Here is a 19,842-nt window from a genome sequence, read left to right as displayed (position 1 = left end):
TCAATTGCCCCCTCATTTATAGCCGGCAGAGAGAGGGAGGAGAGAGAAGGGGTAACCTGAGAAAAAGTGGAGATGGGAACCACTTTTAACACCTTTAGCAAGTTTTAACACCCCCTCCATGTGTTTATGAAAAATGGGGTGTTAAACTTTAACACCCCACTTTTAACACAAACACCCCCTTCCCAAATAGGCCTAGTTATAAACCCCGTACAGTATCTTGGAAACTTTCAGATAAATTACAGTACGGTAAATCTGACACACTGTTCAACTGTCGCATACGAGAGCATTTACTGAAATTGAAAATATTGTGAAACGTGTTATGAGAATTACCTGCCTTTTTAATATAATGATGTAAAAACAGAACTTATATTAGAACCTTTTGTTTGCATTTTTGCTCCTCTGTTCTCGGTATCAGGCTAGTCATTATACAATTATCAAGGTTGAGAACTTGATAATTGTACTTGCTTGTATAAAACTCCTCAGACATCTAATGAAATTTCCCTTTCTCTCTCTTCATAATGATCTTGCCAAGTCAGTAAAATTGTTGATGTAGCATATAATTTAATGCTCATGAAACTCCTATAAATTTCCATTAAAACTGGTGTTAGGGGTACCCTAGCTTTGGAAAGTGACACGTTCCCATGGGCAACTAACTATATTTACGTGAAGTCATTTCTAAGAAAAGTAGATAAATCTGCCTCCATGGAAATACTTATTTATGTGACATGTGCCTAACAACATCTTTGGCTATAAAGAAAAGGAAAAGGTCCAATTTACTACCCTCGCTACTTGAGGTCCAAATAACCCCTAAAGTAATGAAAGGTTTACTTAACCCCTTCCTTTTACTAAACCGGATCAAAATATACCTTTAACACATAATTGAAACCGGATTTGCTAATTGGATTGATTTAGAAACTGGTTTTGCTGACTGGATTGATATGTCAGCAGCCTACGTGGCAAGTATATTTAGGTCTGGGATCCCCTGCCTCCTCTCTCCCTCTCTCTCTCGTATACCCCGTCGCTAGGGCCTGGCGGCGGTGTCTCCGTCGTTTGTTTCCGGTTTCTGCGCCGGCAGCTAGATCAACCAGGCGATTGATCACGAGGTACACAAGTTGATCAGCGAGAAACAATGTCACCAGGTGTGTTTTCGTAGCCAATGTGCGGTTCAATTTGGATGTTCCCTGTTACATTGGTGGCTAGGATTTGGATAGACAAAAAATTGACGTAGGACCATCAACCAATGTGTTTCCACGTTTGTGTTACTGGCCAGTTAATTCAGAGTTGAATTTGGTGGTTTAGTGTGCACACAAGGAGTAGCCTGTTCATACGGCAAATTTCTGCGTATCCTATATAGCATTTAATTGGTTTGATGCGCATGCCATAGCTAGTTAATGGGGTTGATGTCCACGCCAGATTTTTTTTTTACCAGACCACTCAATTCAGATTTGAAGAACCACTTAATCCTATAGCATTTAGCTCTGATCGTGTGCAGATCGCATTCCCATTCACCCATTGAGCGGCGACAGGGCACTGGGCGCATGGTCACCTCGCTGCCGGCGGCGGCGAAGCCAGACACGCGTGACAAACTGGAGAGATGGGGAAGGATACAAAGGTTGGATTAGCACTCTGGTAGGGAAGGAGATATTTTGAACTTAAACATACTTGCCACATATGCAGAAGATATGTCAGTCCAATCAGCAAAACCAGTTTTAAGAAGCCAAATCAGCAAATCAGGTTTCAAGTACTATGTGTTGAAGGTCTATTTTGATCCGGTTTAGCAAAAGTAAGGAGTTAAGTAAACCTTTTGTTACAGTAGGGGTTATTTGAACCTAAACTATATATTTAAGGGTGATAAATTGGACTTTTTCCTAAAGAAAATACCGTGCCAATACGGTATGGCATGGCAAGGCTACGATTTGAAAAGGCATTGCGGACTATAAAAACTCTACCGGCCAGATCATGTATGGTAGGATTAGGACCGACAACATTGTCAGGTCTCCTCCAAAGATTTGAACAGGTATTAGCGCTAAGTCACTCCATGATACTTTAGAGATGTCACAAGAGACGACTACTTTAACAATCTAACTTTTGATACATTGTCAAAATTTTGTAGGACCCGTATGTTACTATTTATTTATCTAAGCCTCTCTTATTTTTCACCTAGTCTCTCTCACCCTTCCTGCTCATCACTTTTTTGTGTAGACCTCAACCTACTCCCTCTCTTTCAAAATGTTTGTCGTCTTGGCTTTTCTAGATACATAAATTTTGTTATGTATATAGACATAACCTTATATTTAAGTGCGTAGCAAAATTTATATATCTAAAAAAATAAAAAAAAGATCTACATTTTGGAACAGAGGGAGTACATGCTATCGCGAAGCTTAATAGTCGCTACGGAAATGACTTTTGCTCATTCTCTTTGCCACGTCAGTTGAAAGTTGACTCAGCCGGCAACGTTGTCTCCCGTTGGAGGCGGCCTCACGGAGGTAAAGACAATAATGATGCACATGGGCAATGGGGAGGAGGGGGCACATGTCCTTGTCCCACATTGATACTTTCTTGGACCATTAATCTAATGATAATGTATAGTTCATAATATGTTGCAATCCTTCTTTTATTTGGAAACTAGAGAGTTGACCATGCAAATGCCCAATGCATTGATCTTCCTACTCGTCTCGACGTAAGCTCTTAGTTCTTATCTTCGATATCTTCCAATTCTCAACCTTAGCCAATGAGGAGCAAGAGCAAGCACTAGCAATAGCCAGCCACGGGCACAACCAGTCCAGGAGGCCCGCAACCATGCGCATGACGTGTAGCGATGAGGCAAGGTAAGTGTGAAACACCTCTATCAAGTGTTAAAAAATAAGATCTCACACGTGCACCAAAAACCTATCGCCGTCGCCAGGCCCTTCTTGTTGCCCACCTTGGTCCCCCTCCTCTGTCCCTTCGGTAGCCTCGCCGATAGGTGGAGGAGCGGGGACCCGTGCTCTTCACAAAACTAGTCTTGTATTTTTTTTCTTCTAGGTTTGGTTCTCTAGCGACATTGGCGAGGTGGTGGTGATGATGACACTGTGGAATAAGGTCTCTCCGACCCCTCCCTACCTCTATGATGTCCGATCCGACACCGACTAAGGGCCAGCGAGAGTTGGTTCTGCCAAATTTGTAGGTTCTTTCTAGATCTTCTCAGTTGGTGTGTCATTTAGAAGATGCAGTTGGTTGTCTTCTGTTGTGGCGACTTCGACCTCTTCTTTTGGTTTGTTCTGTGACAAGATCTGATTTCTTCAACCCTCTATTTTGGTGGTGATGGATTGCAAGCCTGCGTTGCTTGGGGTGTTCCCCCAACTGATGCTTTTTCAGTGGTTTCTAGATCTCGTTGTTAATTAGTAGTGAGTGGTTTTTGCGACCTTCAAAGCCTTGTGTGGCGAGGGCATTTGCAGGTGTTCCTTTCCCTTGCCGTCTTTCCAGTGCATTTTTCAAGCTCCGGTGGACGGCGAACAATCAAAGGAAGAAGACGACCAGAAAGCTCTTTGGTGTAATTTTATTTTTTAGATGTCGTTTTGTGTCAAGTTATCCTTCGTTTGTACCACCTATTGTTTTCCTTGATATAAATTAGATATGAGGCACTTTTTGATGTCTTTCGCAAAAAAAAGTGTCGTGCTTGGAATGCATTGTAATTGTAGAGGAAGATCCTTAATCTCAAAAAGAAAAGGTTGAACCTAACCGCTCATTCGCAGATAAGAGCAGGAGATGGGAAGTGGACAGTTTTCCTGGCGAGCTAGGGGTTTCGCTCAAACGATGCTTGGGTTTAACTTTCTCGTGGCATGTTGGTTATCGGTTTAACATCACGACGCGGACGGCTAGCGGGTTTGTCGCAATTTGGCGCAACTGAAGTGGCCAATCCTTTTTTGTTTGTGTCTAACAATTCTAATGTGGTTTTTTAGATGCTACAGACTCAAAGGTGGTTTGGGGCAACGGAGGTCAATTCCTGAATAGATGGAGGATAGCGTCATAGAGAGGGGGATCTCTTCATGTTATCTTAATTCTTCAATGCACCTCTATTGTATAAGTAAAGCACTCTCCCTTATTCTATCAGCAACACAAGTTATATAACCGTTTAAGGATTGAAGTAGCCACTTTGATAGTTTAGAGACGAAATTGAACCTCGGTGGCTAGTTGAGGGATGAAGACGGCTATTCCACCTAACTAATTTTTTATCAAGGAACCTTCTTGCTTATAAAATAAAAATAATATGAATTTAATGATTACATGAGTATCATAAAATATATATTAAATCAAAATTCTGTAGGCTTCTTAGTAAAAAGGTAGACATCCATTTAATTTATTAAACAAAAATATAATGGCAAATTTTTTAAAAAAAGGTCAACGATTTTAATAAGAAAAAAATCCATGAGTACAGCACCGTAGCAACGCCCAATATTCTGATAGTAATTTTAAAATGTAGAAGATTGTCCCAGTTTGTAGAGCTCCGGAAAAAAGAACAAAAGGTCCAATGTCTAGAGAGAACCACAGAACGAAAAGAGAACGAAACATAATTTGTCTCCACCAGTGCGGGAAGGTCCAAACCGTGGACACGCCCTTTCAATATGCAGACTAGGCAACAAAAAGAAACTTAGGCACTTATAGCACAGGAAATCAAGCCTCGAAGGACTAAGCATCGTCAAGATTGCTGCCGGCGACGTCGACGACGAAGCGGTAACGCACGTCGTTGCGCTCGAGCCTCTCGAGCGCCTCGTTCACGTACCCCATCTTCACCACCTCGATCTGCGACGTCACGCCCTTGGCCTGGCAGAACGCCAGCGTCTCCTCCGTCTCCTCCACGCTCCCCACGAAGCTCCCGGCGATGGACTTCCTCCCGAGCATCAGCATCGGGCTGACGAAGCTCAGCGGCTGGTTGATGACGCCCATGACCACCAGCTTGCCGTCGAGCCCGAGCAGCGCCAGGTAGGGCTCCAGCGGGTGGTGCGCGGGGACGGTGTCGATGACGTAGTCCAGCGTGCCGGCGGCGGCGGCCATCGCCGCGGCGTCGGTGCTGACGAGGTACGCGTCGGCGCCGAGGTGGTCCACGGCCTCCCCGCGCTTCCGGTCCGACGAGCTGATCACCGTCACGTGGTGGCCCATGGCCTTGGCGACCATCACGCCCATGTGGCCGACGCCGCCCAGCCCGAGGATGCCGCCGCGGAGACCCGGCGTGGCGAGGCCGAACTGCTTCAGCGGGCTGTACACCGTCACGCCGGCGCACAGCAGCGGCGCCGCCTGCTCCGGCGCCATCCCCGCCGGAATCTTCACCACGAACCTGCGGAGAAAAGAAATCAGATTATTCTTCATTGATCTTTCCAAAGGTCGATCTGTCATGTGTCAACATCAGAGTGTGTCTATGTGTGTTTCAGTTGATTGCTTACTTCTGGTCGACGACCATGGCGGAGGAGAAGCCGCCCCGCGTAGGCTTGCCATCGGGGTAGACGTCGTTGTACGACCAGATCTTCTTGCTGCAGTACTGCTCGTTGCTTGATTTGCAGGGGTGGCACTGGCGGCAGCACCCGACGATGAGGCCGACGCCGACGACGTCGCCGGCGTGGAACTTGGTCACCTCGGCTCCCACCTCCTCCACCTCACCAACCACCTCGTGACTGGTCTCACCAACAAGATGAAATCAGTTATCAGAAACATGTGTTGTTTTGCATTACATACTTCTGAAGAAAAATAAACTGTCGCTGTCTGATGTCCTTTTAAAATATTTTATTCAGATTTTCGAAGTTAAAACCGTGAACCGTCTGTTGCTCACTTGGAAGCTAAAACCAAATCTTCAACCATGCAAGAAAGATGACTCTACAATAACCATTATGCAAGCTAGAGATTATACTGTAATACAGTTGATTGCGACTTTACTAAAAGTTGCATGTTTGCAGCATATGCATGAATACTACCGAATATTAGGCGATGCGTCCTTGTATTTTAAGTTCATGCATTGTACATTGTTGATTTTCTTTCATGAATTTTACTTTGTTTACAGGAAGAAAATTCTTGCAGTACGTAACTGATTGTCAGGAAGAAACTGCGCTTACCCAGGGACCATAGGGTAACGGGACATGCCGAGGTGGTTCTTGGCTTGGTGGATGTCCGTGTGGCAAATCCCACAGTACAAAACCTTGATCGCCACATCCTCCGGGCCAGTCTTTCTGCAGATCGGCACACGATTCACAATGACAATTCAGTCATCCAATAATTCAATAAGAGAATCACACGCTACCATGATGATCTTGCGCACAATTCGAAAAATTCAACATGCACGAAATTTTCAGATTTTTTAAGAAAATTTTCAAATTTGAAGTGGCAGAAAATTTCAGATCTGTGTTTTCACCTCAAAGTGTAGGAGTAAGGGGACAGGTGGCCGCCGGCGTCCCTCGCCGCCCACCCTACAGCCGTCCTCTCCGACGCGTCGCTGCCCATCGTTGTCGGAACCGGCAGGGGTGCGTGGCCGTAAGGAGACGAGGACAAGTCTCGAGGAAGACGGAGGAATTAGCTAATCCTTCGGATTGATCGGAGGGAAAATAGCTGGCGTTTGGTCGACGCATCGTGGTGGCATGTTTATACACAGGCCAACGGGGGCGATTGGGAAACGTTACGATTGCCAGCTGGTGATCGGGTATTACATGTAGGAATACGATGTAGAACCGATATTAGCTGATGGAGTTGGAAAAGAAAAACGAGATCCCAGTTGATTCGTGGAGTAAACCAATCGTGATTCTTGAATATTCGGATTCAGTTCCGTTCGCTTGCGCTTTTTCACCAGCTGTAGCCGCAGCTGCACAGTCCAGCTGCTCGGCTGTAGCTCAAGCTGCAGCTGCTGCACAGCCAGCTGATGGGCTCCGTGTCAAAAAATCGGATGCAGCTCAAAGAATTTTTCAGTAAAAAGCTTCCTATTGTACAAGTGATAGATGAGTGCTAACTAGTAAAATGAAGTGGTGTTTGGATCTTTAGGACCTCCTAAAATTTATGCCACATCGAATATTCGGAGGCTAATTAGGAGGACTAAATATGAGCTAATTATAAAACTAATTACACAGATAGAGGCTAATTCACGAGATGAATCTATTAAGCCTAATTAATCCATCATTAGCACATGTTTACTGTAGCATCACATTATCAAATCATGAACTAATTAGGTTTAATAGATTCGTCTTGCAAATTAGTCTCCATCTGTGTAATTGGTTTTGTAATTAGTCTATATTTAATACTTCTAATTAGTATTTAAACATTCGATGTGACAGAAATTTTAGGAGGGACTAAAGAAACAAACACCCCCTGAGGCTACAGGCTGGTTGCAGTAGCTGTAGCTGCTGCCACAAGTAGCTGCAAGCGTGCTGCCGCAGCCTCAGCTGCAGCTCAGCCACAGCAACCACTTCCGAGCATATCACCATATGGTGGGTCCCATCGGCTTTCACTTTCCCCATCCTCTCTCTCCCGGCAATGTCCATTCCCTTTCTCCTTTCCGCAGCTCGATCTCTTCTTCAATCCAGGCGACCAGAATTGCTCGCGCGGGATCGAGGTGACCGGCGGCGAAGCTCGACCTCCGCGGGTCCGGCCCTACCCGGCGGCGACGGGGCACAGCAAGCCTCCACATGCGAGTTGGGCTAGGGGTGCCTCCACGTGCGAGCTGGGCTAGGGGTGTCGGAGTGCTGCCGCGAGCTCATCGTGCACGAGCGGTGGCGGGCGGGCCGGAGCGGTGGTGGGCACGGCGAGCTCCCCGAAGGGAGCAGCGGCGGCCTCAACGAGTTCAAGGGAGGGAGCGGTGGCGGCTAAGTGAGCTTTAGGGAGGGAGCCACGACGAGCGGGTCGGAGCGCGGAAGGCTCCGCCGGATCTCACCGGGCGACATTTTTTTCTCTCTTTTTTCTTTTCTAGAAATTTTTCCTACTGATTTTTTCCTTCCAAAGTTTTTGCTCGAACTTTTCTTTTGTTCATAACTTTTTGTCCCAGAATTTTGTTTTGGAGCTTTTTCTTCATTATTTCTCCTTTTCCAATATTTTTTTATAACTTTTTGTTCTGATCCTTCCAAAGTTTTTTCCCTGCAATTTTTTGCCACAATTTTTCCTTCTAATTTTTTGTTTTCAAAAATTTTTATTCAATTTTTTCTGGAACATTTTACAAAGTTTTTTCAATTTTTTCACAAACTTTTGTTTACAAATTTTCCGCCAAATTTTTCTAGCAATATTTTTGTAAAGACGTATAGTTCTGGTATATAAATGGATCCTGGAGTTAGGGGATTTTGGGTGAGGACTGGGTCAGGCGGACCATGTGCGGATGGCACGTGCTATGGATGGTATAGGTCCAAAAAGAAAATGGTGATTAAAAGAGCGGAAGCGAAAGCGGAAAGAAAGAGATCGACCACTAGTTTCATTTTTTCCAAGCAACCGTAAATTAGTTGCTCTTCGAATTAATTTTCTTCAGTGTAGACGCCATCTTGGTTCGAACAATATTTTTTTCCGAATACTATACCTTCGATTTCATCTGAAACGAAATTGACCATGCCCTGGCATCAAACGTTTGAATTTTGCGACCTATTCAGCTCGTCGATTGTCTCCTCTCATGCCAAGTGGAGTGACTATATGTTCATCAACCGCATTTCCTTCTACTCTAAAAAAAGACACTCTTTCCTTTCGGTGCGTCAAAAATATACCACAAATATTTTAGACTAGCCAAAGAAATAGGACGACTTGGGTCATGTCTTGGTCCCAGGTCTATGCATAGGCAGGCATCAGTGTTGGATTTTCAAGCTGACGAAACAAAAATATGAGGTTGTCTCAATGAGCAGCTTAAAAATAGGGATGTACAATGACCAACATAAATTCAAGCTGAAAAATGCTGGTTCCATAGATTTATATTGGATGGACACAAAATAATAATTAGTCTCAATTCGGGTATACTGTTTTGTTCATTGTACAAGTAATATGATGGTTGTCTTTACTCCACCAAGCAATGTGTATGGGGAGATCCAAAACCGTTCACTCTTGTGATCCTGTACTGAGAGAGGCGAAATAAGGTTTTTGGGAAACATCCAACAGCATCAACAAGTAGATAAGGTCGAAGGAGCAACAAGTAGATAAGGTCGAAGGAGGAAGAGAAGATGTGATGGAGTGGTATGTTTTCAAATTATGTGGTCTTTTTGTGGTACTAAAGTGTAGATGGTTAGATGCGTGGTAGTTTTCTAAAACCGAGATCTTTTTGTTTCATGAAATTTTTTGTTTCCAAAAAAACCTTGAAGAAGAATGGAAAAGGTAGCTAATGGAAAGAGGAAGAGGAACATGTTTGCGTAGCATGATGGAAGGATACTTGTAATTCATCCCACTATTACTTATGTTCGTATGTAGCTTGATTTGCCAAAATTGACATAGATGCATGGATTTGCCATGCATGCATGAGATTAACCCAAGAAGATGGATCATGTGTTTTATTACGGTAGGCCAGGCTGGCTGATCTAAATTATGGGACAAAATTTTAACAAGATGTTATTCTATTTTGGAACAAAGTGAATATATACTATCAACTATCATATATGGCATATTGTGTATTTGTCGTCCAAGGGCATGTGCCCCCTCTTCTCCTATGGTTTCATCTCCACGACACCTCTGTTCACCGTGAAAACTAAAAACCAACGTTCTTCAAGATCCTTGCCTGAGCAACTATCAACTTTGTTGTTATCATGGACTTGTCATGGCTGCTAGGTGAGATAGGTCTACGTACGTGCGAGCGTCACTAGACTTGGACTTGTCATGGCCATCAGATGTGACAGCCAGATAGAGATGGTGAAGTTGGTTTAGGGAAACTTTAGGATTATCATAAAGGGAGAAAGAAACCGAAAATTTTTATAACCCGAGGGACCAACACGTATGTGATCGGACACTTACCAGAAAACTTAGAATCCGTTTGGAGCTACCTAGACTAGAATTCGATAGAGTATGCTAGTTTTTGTCAAGGAGAGCGCTAACACTGACTTTATCGATAAATTAGTTTTAGAGATATTGATAGTCAAAGTTGGAAAGGTTTAACTTTGGAAAAATCTAAACGTAACTATGATAATGTTTGGTTCATGCTAAGGTAACGTAAACGCATAGTGAATCAGATTACAGTGTATTTGGCGGCGGAATGGGTGATTACCCTCTTTGTTTGGTTGCACTCTGTTAATATAATCAGATTACGGTGTGAGTATTGTATTTGATTACGATGGAGGAGAAGGGATAATAAGCTTGTACAGATATTATTTAGGTAACGGATTCGATTGCCACAACCAAACATCGATTCTCTTTCAAAATGGCTAAACAAACTAACATATATATACTTGCTTGAGCAGGTCCAGTCGCCTGTTTGATTTTTACCTTCCACCATGGCTTTTACAGCACGAAACAGTTTGCTAAAATGGCCGCTCAACTCGTTCAAAGAAAAAAAAAGGCCGCTCAGGCGCTCAATAATAACAAAGCGGGCAGAGAAGAGTAGTGAAACTTATTGCCGAAACTGGCTGCTGTACACGGGCCGGGGCCGTTACCAGGCTGCATCTGCAGCAAGCCCATTTCTTTTTTTTGGAAGGAACAAAGCCCATTTCTCAGGTTAACAAATTCAGGGAACAGGGGGGCTTTCTTAATTCTTAGCGCCCGTGGACTCTCTGAAAAAAAATGAACTTGAAGCATGCATGTTTTGGAGTTCACCCACTAATTTTTGAGTGGCAAACGCTCGATGCTTCGGCTTGAGAAGCGTCGCTTTGCTTAGTGAATTTTCTCCTCTCCTGCGCCTTGTAATGGTGTCTCAAACATGAGTGTTTCTCAGCATGGTAGGCTGCAGAAAAGCTCAGCTCGAGGAAACCACTCGCTACAACAAGGCCCCGGGAGCTCAAGCACAGGGGCTAAGCTGCATACTCGGGCCGAAACTGGCTCCCACAAACATTACTTCTGCGCCAGGCAGGGAGAGGGCCCGTTAGAGGCCAGTGCGGCCCTACAACAAAGCCCATTTCTCCGCCAAAAAAATAATGGAGCCATGTGACGAGCAAGGAGCGGCTGGAATGAACAAAGAAAGATCTCACGTTCTTCATGCTAACGGTAGGCCTAACTCCCTTGTCCATTTCTGACCTGCCGACAAGCAAAGCAAACCCAACCCTTTCGGCTTCGCTCCACCCGACCTTTTCCGCGCACGACAAAGCACGGGCATCCACAGATCCATCCATTTGCCGGTGAGCGGTCAGCAACTGAGAGACCTCGTCGTAAAGCTCAAGTATGGACATCCATCGTCAATTCATCCCAAATTCCTAAATAATCGACGCCTACTTTGCCAAGATATCTCTTAAATTCATCTCAAATCTTCACAAATAGAAGAGATCTGTTGAATCGTACCAAGCAGGAAAGATGGATCTCCTGAAAGTACGATTGTTGGGGCTCCCAGATTAGGAAGGAAAAGGAAACGCGAGATGTGACGACAGCAATTCGTTTTGGTTCTGCGATGGAAAGGAAAGGGCAGTCCAGAGCAGAGCTGGGCGAAACCAGATGCGCCCGATCGCATTATGGCACGGGTGGATGCGCGCCCCGATCTAGATCGTCAACTTGCGCGATTTGGTGGATTCGTTGGACGCGGCAGGTTTCGCACCTGCATCATTTCTCTGCCAATCCCCAAATGTGAAACTGGAATCAGCATGGTTATAACGGCAAACATTGTGCGGAAATGGCGAGTTCAGATTGTGCGCGATCCATTTCGAATTTGTTTCCTGTACAGAGGAGGCAGCGCCGCCATACCCACCATTACATGCAGCTTAAGCTTTGCTCAGCCTTGCATCTCTCCCTCTCTCTCCCATTTCCATCTCCCATTCTTTTCCCAGTTCTTGACTGTTGTGTCGGTTTCGCACAGCAGTTCAAGAAAATAAAATTGAAAAAACTCGAGACAAAGTTTTTCTTTTGCTCTACTGATAAGAACAGATTGCGCTCCGCCTAGGCTGACTGGACTGGTCCGGGGCTACTGGATCCGCCCGACGGCGCCGACGCGCTCGGCGGCGGCGCGCATGACGCCCTCCACCAGCTGGGGCATGCAGAGCTCGGCGCCGCCCGCGGGGCCGCACCCGGCGCGGACGCCCACGCTCGCCATGTACCGCTGCACCTCCGTGCGGATCAGCTCCTGCATCACCGCCATGAAGTCGGGGTTGAACGGGTACGGCGAGGTCGCTGTGGCGGCGACGGGGGCCGGTGGTGGTGGTGGGGAAGGCGAGGGCGGCGACGGCGACGGCGGGAGCTCCTGGAACTGGCTATGGGCGCGGTCGTGGTGGAACCGCTGGTCCGTGCCTGGGAGCGAGAGGGAGAGGGAGGTGAGCGGGTCGTCGTCCTCGACAGGCCGGCTCATCGCGCAGTCCGCCGGCTCGAACCCGCCGGACCGCGGCACGGGGCGGTAAATCTGCCCGGACCCGGAGCCGGAGCCGGCGCCGGGGCCGTGGCTGAGGTCGCTGCGGTCGGAGACCGTGCCGGATCCCGACGAGGGGCTGTCCGGCGAGAGGCTGACGCGCTTGCACGGCCGCGCATCGAACTCGTCCGCGCCCGCGCCTGCGACCGCTCCGGAGGCGGCGGTGGCGGCGGCGAGCTTGCGCTTGAGGGAGCAGTTCCAGTGGTTCTTGACGGCGTTGTCGGTGCGCCCAGGGAGGAGCCGCGCGATGGCGGCCCAGCGGTTGCCGAGCCTCGCGTGGGCGCGGACGATGGCGGCGTCCTCCTCGGCCGTGAAGGGCCGGCGCTCCACCTGCGGCGACAGTTGGTTGCACCACCGCAGGCGGCACGACTTCCCCGACCGGCCGGGGATCTCGCGCCCGATCGCCGTCCAGTTGCGCGCGCCGTGCCGCTCTACGAGCCGCCGCAGCGCGTCATCCTCCTCGGGGCTCCAGGGTCCCCTGATCCGGTCGCACTCCGCCTCGGCTCCCATCTCCGATCCCGGAGCAGAAAATCTCACAGGCCCGGCGAAGACGACAAACACGTTCGTCGATTCAACACGACCGGTCGTGGTGGGTGGGCAGTTAGCGGCGGAGCGGAAAGGCGTTTTAGTTCCTTGCGGTTCCTGTCTCGTCGGGAGTGGTGGTGGAGGCGGTGGTGTAGTGGAGAAGAGAAGACGAGATAGGATGGGAGGAGAGGAGGTTGGGTTGGGGAAATAGTGACCGGGGAGCGGCGGGTATTTATAGCGACGCGGCGGCCAGTGACCGGACCGGCAATACAGCTGCGCCCGGCGCACGCGTCGCGAGCCCCGGAGCCACCTCACGCGGCCGTACCCGCCCCCGGGTCTTGTCGTTTTCTCCAGCTGTATGGCATGTGGGTCTGGGCGCCTCCGGGCCCGCAGCCCAGTGAGCGTTCCGCGGTTTGACCATGTGGTTTTCGGCCTGTGGGGAGGTGGGGGCGGTTTGCCTCGGTGGATTCGAAATTTGAACCGTGTCTCCTGCTCTCTTCTCGTACGTGGGGCTGTGGGAAACGGCCGCCTAGTGCCGTTGCCAGGCGCGGGGGTAACGGTAACGGCCAGCGGACGGACGGACGGGGATGGAAACTCCAAAGGGTAAATTCCATCTGCACCATTGAAAGCTATACCAATCCCTTCTGTGCCATTGATTCTTAATTTCACATCCCATGCGTGCTATTGCCGTCAAACAAGTGTTAACTTTTATGAAAAAAGACGAATACACCCCTGCCTTCTTTCTTCCTTCCATCTTTCTTCGATTTTCTGCTGCAGCTTGTGGAGTAGCGTGGCGGGTATGTCGACGACGGCGTCCTGCACTGTGGTGCCACCCACGCGGCGCACGCACGCGTGCTGCACGGCCAAGTCCCGCGACCGAAGCGCAACCATGATGGACGCGGGGCCGTGGTGCTCCGTCGTCGTCAGGCGCAGCGCCGCCGCTTCCCGCCCGAGCATTCGCACCTCCAAATTTTCCTCGAGGGCGAGGGCGAGGCTGCCGCCGGCGAATGGGTGGGTCGCCGCCACCATGGTGACAATGGAGGCCTGCCTGGCCTCGGTCTCGAGCTGCTCGGCGCGGTCGCGCAACTCGGCGATGTAGGCGGAGCCGCCCGAGCCCTCGTCGGCCCGCCGCGGTGCCATTCAGGTCCAGGGGCTCGTCAAGCCAGTCTTGGCCCCCATCCATTTGTCCGAGACGTCGCAAGACACGAAGTCGAGCTCCAGGAGGTTGCCGCGCGGGGGAGAAGATGGGGGCGGGGGAAAGAGAGCTGCTGGAGGAGACGAGCTCATCCATGGCATTGAGCAACTGGAGTGTCACTTTCGTGTGCTCCGGCCCTGCAGAAATCCTAAGGCTATCCTGAAATCCATGCGCGTCGGCCCTGCGTCGCGCCGTGGCCCGGCACGCGGCCGCTGGGTCCGCCAACCTCGCGACGCTCCCTGCATCCAGTCGCCGCGCCGGACCGCGGACCCGCACCCCTGTCGCGCGCAGCGCCGGGCCATGGTGACGCCGCCGGGCTTCCCGTGACGGTGCCCCTGGTGCGACTCTGCCTCCGCCACCGCCCCTGCATCCTCGCTCCGCGCGCCCCTTGATGCTAAATCCAAGCTCCCTTTGCAACAATCCAGAGTTGAAACATTGGATTGTGAAGTAGCATGGATTAGCAATCCATTTTGTGTTGGAGATTGGAGAAATTATGTTGTGGGTGGCACTTGATTTGTGCGACAGGAGAACAGGAGAGAGAGGAGAAAGTCAAGAGAATCGGAGAGAAGGAGAGAGAACAACGCATTTGAGGGGAGTTTTTAACGCCGTTAGGATAAAAGTGATGGTAGTGGTACACAGGGGATGGGAAATTAAAATCAATGGCACTGAAGAGACGCTCTAATTTTGGATGGTACATAAGGGATTGGTATAGTTTTCAATGTCACAAAAGGAATTTACTCAACTCCGAAACTGCAAGCCCGGTAATTCCGGTTATGTAACGCGTAACGGCGTCCGCTCCACGCTTGCCTTTCCCATGTCGCTACTCGAACGCCTCCGTTACGAGCTCGTTGCTCCTCACATCACACAGTACTATAGGATACCGCACGGAGCCAGCTGTTTCTCGAACCGCAGGCAGAATTCCGTGGCCACGATCGCAAGTTTGCCGCTGCTCGTCGTCTTGCGACGCAACGGCGAGGCCCGAAACACGACAAGGCGTGGGGGAGAGCGGTGGAACCTACTCCTCCAGTCCTACTCGGCGGGGGGAACGAACGGAACGGGGAGTTGGACTCGTTGCGCGCCCAACCAGAACCGACACGAGACGAGACGCGTGATGGAGGGCGCAGCGGCGGTGACGCGACCCGCGCCCACCACCAACCAGCCCGATGCGCGCTCCCTGTGCTTATCCATCCCTGCTCCCATCCACCGAGCCGCATGGTCCATCCCCCCTGCGCTGCGCCTGCGCGCGGGTGCACGCATCGCCAGATCATCGCGACCGTCCACGCCCTCCCACCCACGTGGGGCCCCGCCCCCGCCCCGTGCGCCGTACAGGCGTGTACCGCCCGGTACGTCCCCCGCCTCGGGGCCGACCTGGAGCCTGGGCCTGAGCCTGTCGTTTCCTCCCAGCGCACTGCCTATGACGGGTGGTCCCGGGATGGGGCGGGTCGGGCCAAACCGGCAGTTTGGGGACGATGGGGCTGCAGGCGATAGATAGATAAGGACAGCCAGCCTGGCGCGCAGATATTTTTTTTTTGAAAAGCGGCGCGGTTTCGTGGGAGGCGGTTATGGCTCGTGGGCCGCGCTCCGTGGCTGTCCCCTCGACGCGCCACGTACGTGTGCTTGTGCAGTTGTGTTGTGTTGTGTTGTGCCGCTCCACCGCGCCGGTAGTGTCCGTAGAAATGGTGGGACTGGGACGTGAGTACTTCGTGACGCCACGGCGGTTGTGCTCGTGCTTTGAATGGACGGACGGCCGTGGCGCTCACAGTAACCGCTACGAGAGTGAGACCACCGCTACGACCAGAGAGTCCTCGAAAGCAACGGCAGTGTCAGACTATGGACTATGGAGTCCTTCCTCGACCATCAATATCAGCTGCGAGGTGCAGTCGCAGCGTCCACACTCGGACTCGGTACAGGCCCCCTGACGCGCGGGCCCGGCGGAGGGAGCAGAGGCCGTACCGCGGGGTGAGTCACCACGGGCGGCCCCGTCGGACGTTGGGACGCGCGGCACCCGAGGCGCGGCCAGGCTGGCGGGGCATTGAACGGCCCCCCGCCCCACCGACAGGGGCCGGTACCCGCGACCTGCGGCTGTCAACCAACCACCACTCGCCCACTGACCACTTGACCAGTGACCACGGCACCACCCCTGTTGCGCACTCCCTCCTGCTGCCTGGGGCGATGGCGTCCACCTCACCAGTCCACCGCCGCGCCCGCGCGCACCCCGGGGCGCAGGGGGCGCAGGGGCGGTTGGCGCAGCTTCGTCGCAGCTTCCTGGGACGACTTGTTTTAGGGCACCGTGCGGCAGCGGCGATCTTTGCGTTCCGCGCGCATGTGCTGGCACCGTGGCGGTTGCCTGCTATGCTACTGGTACCTTTGGGGGATTAGCGGGAGGATTCGGGGATTCCTCTGCCTGCCTGCTGACCCCCAGCCCTAATCGCGCTGTCATGCCGGTGGTCTCACCTCACTGCGGCGATGAGATCGCACCACCCGTGCTGCGCATTAGGATATCTGTCCGCGGGCCCGCCCGCACGGGGCACGAGGCCGCCGTGGGGAGGCCGCTGGCGTCAGCCGGCCCGGCGGATCCGTGGAGGAGCGGTTGGCTTGTTCTGGCAGTGGCCAGTGGTGGTGTGGTGCCGCTCGCTGCCCCTGGCGGCGATTGGAATAGTGGGTTCGTGGACGGATGGAAACTACTCCGGTTGTTTGTTGTACACACAGCGTCGAACATTGGATCGTACTACTACGTGAGCATGCATTGCAGGGAGTATGGTTTGGTTTTGTTAGATCTGAGGTTAGGTAGCATCAGGCGGGCATCAGCTAGCGTCGCGATTGGTGGGGTTAGCCGTTCGTTTGTTTCGTTCGTTCGTTCGTTGGCGAATAAACAAGGTCAGGAGGGGGGGCTTCGCTTTTTGGAAAAGAGGGGGGAGCGACAGGCAGTTGGTCAGGATCAGGGATCGAGCAGGCCACGTAGCCGCGTGCATATGCTGTACCAGATCCCGGCTCCGCACGGGCTGCCAGCTCACGCAGCGCTGCGTGCGTATGGCCGAGGACGGAGAGAAGGTGCTCGAGGCTTCCGAGAAGGCGGGCGAAAACACTTTTTTTTTAGGGGAGTCGGGCGAAAACACTTGATGAACCTCAGACAACCACTGAGCCAGCCATACATTGTTTTCTTATTTTTTTTTCAACAGGGAAAAAAAAGATTGGAAGGTAGCAGCACGTGGGCTGAGCCGCTAGAACTGTTTTTCATCTTTTAGGCCTTGTGGTATGGGCTTCCTACGCGGCCCACTAATGGGCCGTGGACCAAGGGCCATCCAGGTTTTTTCTGCCTCCTGGAGGAGGACAGCAGGCTTCAATCGCGTCCCGCTAATGGGCCAACTTACTGATGCTTGCTCTCTCTCCCTCTAGCCGGCAAAAGCCCAACGACGATACTGCTGTGTTTCTTCTGCGATGGAGCTTAAGATAATGGAGACGTGTTTCTTCTGTGTTTCAACACGTCCGAGCAGGCTGAAACTATTTCAACACCTACGAGCGTTTCCCTTGGTTAAGTTAATAAGGCCATTCCCGTAAGGATTTCATGTTTATATTTTTCAAAATGCTACATGAGCAACATAGCACTAAGTTACATTGATGCAATAGCTCATATAACACTTTGTTTTATTTTGTTGTTTCATAGGGAATACATGCAAGAGACAAACCACCTTTGAAACGATGCAGACATGATTTCATAAGTGAATACATGCAAAGAGACAGATCACCTTTGAAACAATGCAGACGTGATTTTTATCTAGACGAAACCCCTGCATCTCTCTTATGTCACATCTTAAAAATACTGCCATGATAGATTATTTAATGAAAATAAAACTTATGAAATCGTGATTTATGACGGGAGTGATGAAAACCCTTCGTCATTAGTCGAGTGTCATCAACCGCGACAAGTGGCGTTCCTTATTCCGCTGCGTCACTAAGATTATTCACCTACGAATCGTCAAACAGAAACGTCATAAATTGGTTCCTACTGTTTGGCCATGATGGATAGAATTTGATGTAGCATCCGATGTGGCATGATAATTGTGACAAATTGTTTCATCATAAAATGAATTTGGCCTATTTGTTGTTGAGTCGAGCCCAAAATTGTTCCCACAAGCCAATGTTGTTAAGATAGCCCAAAATTGATTCCAGTAGACCCATTTGTTATTGGGTCGAGCCCAAAATTGTTCCCACAGGCAAATGTTGTTCATATAGCCCAAAATTAATTCCAGTAGACCCATTTGTTGTTGGATCGAGCTCAAAAGTTGTGCAAATTGTTTGCGGCCCTTTTAGTCCCAATTTATGAATGAAATTGACTTTTGGCCCAATTACATGTGGGCTAAGCCCACTTAAGGCAAATATAAATTTAACCAATCGGGGCGGACAAATAATTGATTTCATTTCAATTCCGATCCGATTGGCAAAATAATAGAACACACATATTTATGTATACAAGAAAATAAATTATTGTTCCCCACTACCATATTGTTCATCACATATCACAAACTATTACAAAATAACTGTCTCACAAAGAATAGAGATTAACAAGGTTGCATCCAGGTCATAATCTCAAGAGACAAGAGCATTGATCTTAACATCTTCCTCTTGTATAGGTTAGCAGTCGACGAAAGAGTGCCTCACTATCTTGTGTTACCTTCTTCAAGTTTTCAATATCGGCTAACTGCAATTTGAGAGTTGATTCTAATTCTTCTATCTTCTTTTTTAAGGTAGCTAACTCTTGCTATTGAGCAACAAACCGTTGTCGAAGTTGTACCCCATCTTGTCAGCGTCAACTTGTTCCCCATCAACACTGCTGCATAAGGATTTGGTAGAGTTTCTTGAGTACTCCGTTGCCTCATTAGATTTTTTTTTTCAGCAAGAAGCAGCATTGATTTGAGAACTTCCATCTAGCAATAGTGGATCTGAAATCAGATTGTGATCTTGTAATTGATTTAAACTAAGGAAAGAAGGAACATCAATAATCATCATATGTTTAGTTTGTTACCCCGGAGCTGGACTGATCAGGAGAGACTACGGATGTTGACCCTTTGGCCAGCTGAAACAGGATATAGTCAAACTTCAATTGATGCATTTGTTTAAGTATAAATTAAGAACTAACAAATAACCAAGCATAACAATATGTGGCAATGGTTGAGATCATCTACAAACTGAAACAATTTCACCTATTACGTTCTACAAAAAACTTCAGTTAATGCATTTGTTTAAATATAAATTAAGAGCGGACAAATAGACAAGCACAAGAACATGTGGCAAAGGTTGAGATCATTCATAAACTGAAGCAATTTCATCTATTAAGTTCTACAAACCACATAAATAATTTGACTCGGCAAAAAAATAATTATTGAAAAAGGTGAAAGATAAAGGGGCTCTGCTGGAGTAGTACTTTTTCACCAACTCTACCAATAGGGTACAACAGATCCGCATTCCCCAATCTAACTACAATAGTGAGAGCCAAAGAGCATGGGGAAGAAAACTAATAATTTCATCTATTAAGTTCTACAAACCACATAAATAATTTGACTTGGCACAAAAATAATTATTGGAAAAGGTGAAAGATAAATAGGATCTGGTGGAGCAGTAATTTTTCACCAACTCTCGCAATAGGGTACATCAGATCCACATTCACCAAAGCATG

The 19,842-nt window shown here is 49.2% G+C and overlaps 3 protein-coding genes across 3 annotated transcripts; all 3 read right to left on the bottom strand.

Annotated features, from left to right (window-relative positions):
* Positions 1–4,419: 4,419 nt before the first annotated feature.
* On the bottom strand, positions 4,420–6,548 carry LOC117853989 (cinnamyl alcohol dehydrogenase 2). The gene is made up of 4 exons (XM_034736271.2): positions 6,380–6,548; positions 6,084–6,197; positions 5,421–5,648; positions 4,420–5,314 (listed from the first exon to the last, which is right to left on the bottom strand). Exons 1-4 carry the CDS (start codon positions 6,466–6,468, stop codon positions 4,669–4,671), a joined length of 1,077 nt encoding a protein of 358 aa, XP_034592162.1. The 5' UTR covers positions 6,469–6,548; the 3' UTR covers positions 4,420–4,668.
* Positions 6,549–11,712: 5,164 nt separating this feature from the next.
* Positions 11,713–14,707, bottom strand: LOC117851357 (transcription factor MYB77). Its single transcript, XM_034733159.2, has one exon. It carries the CDS (start codon positions 12,956–12,958, stop codon positions 12,011–12,013), a length of 948 nt encoding a protein of 315 aa, XP_034589050.1. The 5' UTR covers positions 12,959–14,707; the 3' UTR covers positions 11,713–12,010.
* On the bottom strand, positions 13,682–14,113 carry LOC117853624 (uncharacterized). The gene has a single exon (XM_034735933.1). It carries the CDS (start codon positions 14,111–14,113, stop codon positions 13,682–13,684), a length of 432 nt encoding a protein of 143 aa, XP_034591824.1.
* Positions 14,708–19,842: the final 5,135 nt, after the last annotated feature.

Source organism: Setaria viridis, chromosome 4, assembly GCF_005286985.2.
Source record: "Setaria viridis chromosome 4, Setaria_viridis_v4.0, whole genome shotgun sequence".
Classification (NCBI taxonomy): domain Eukaryota; kingdom Viridiplantae; phylum Streptophyta; class Magnoliopsida; order Poales; family Poaceae; genus Setaria; species Setaria viridis.
Note: the sequence above shows the minus strand (reverse complement) of the source record. Positions and strands in the feature narration are given on the sequence as shown.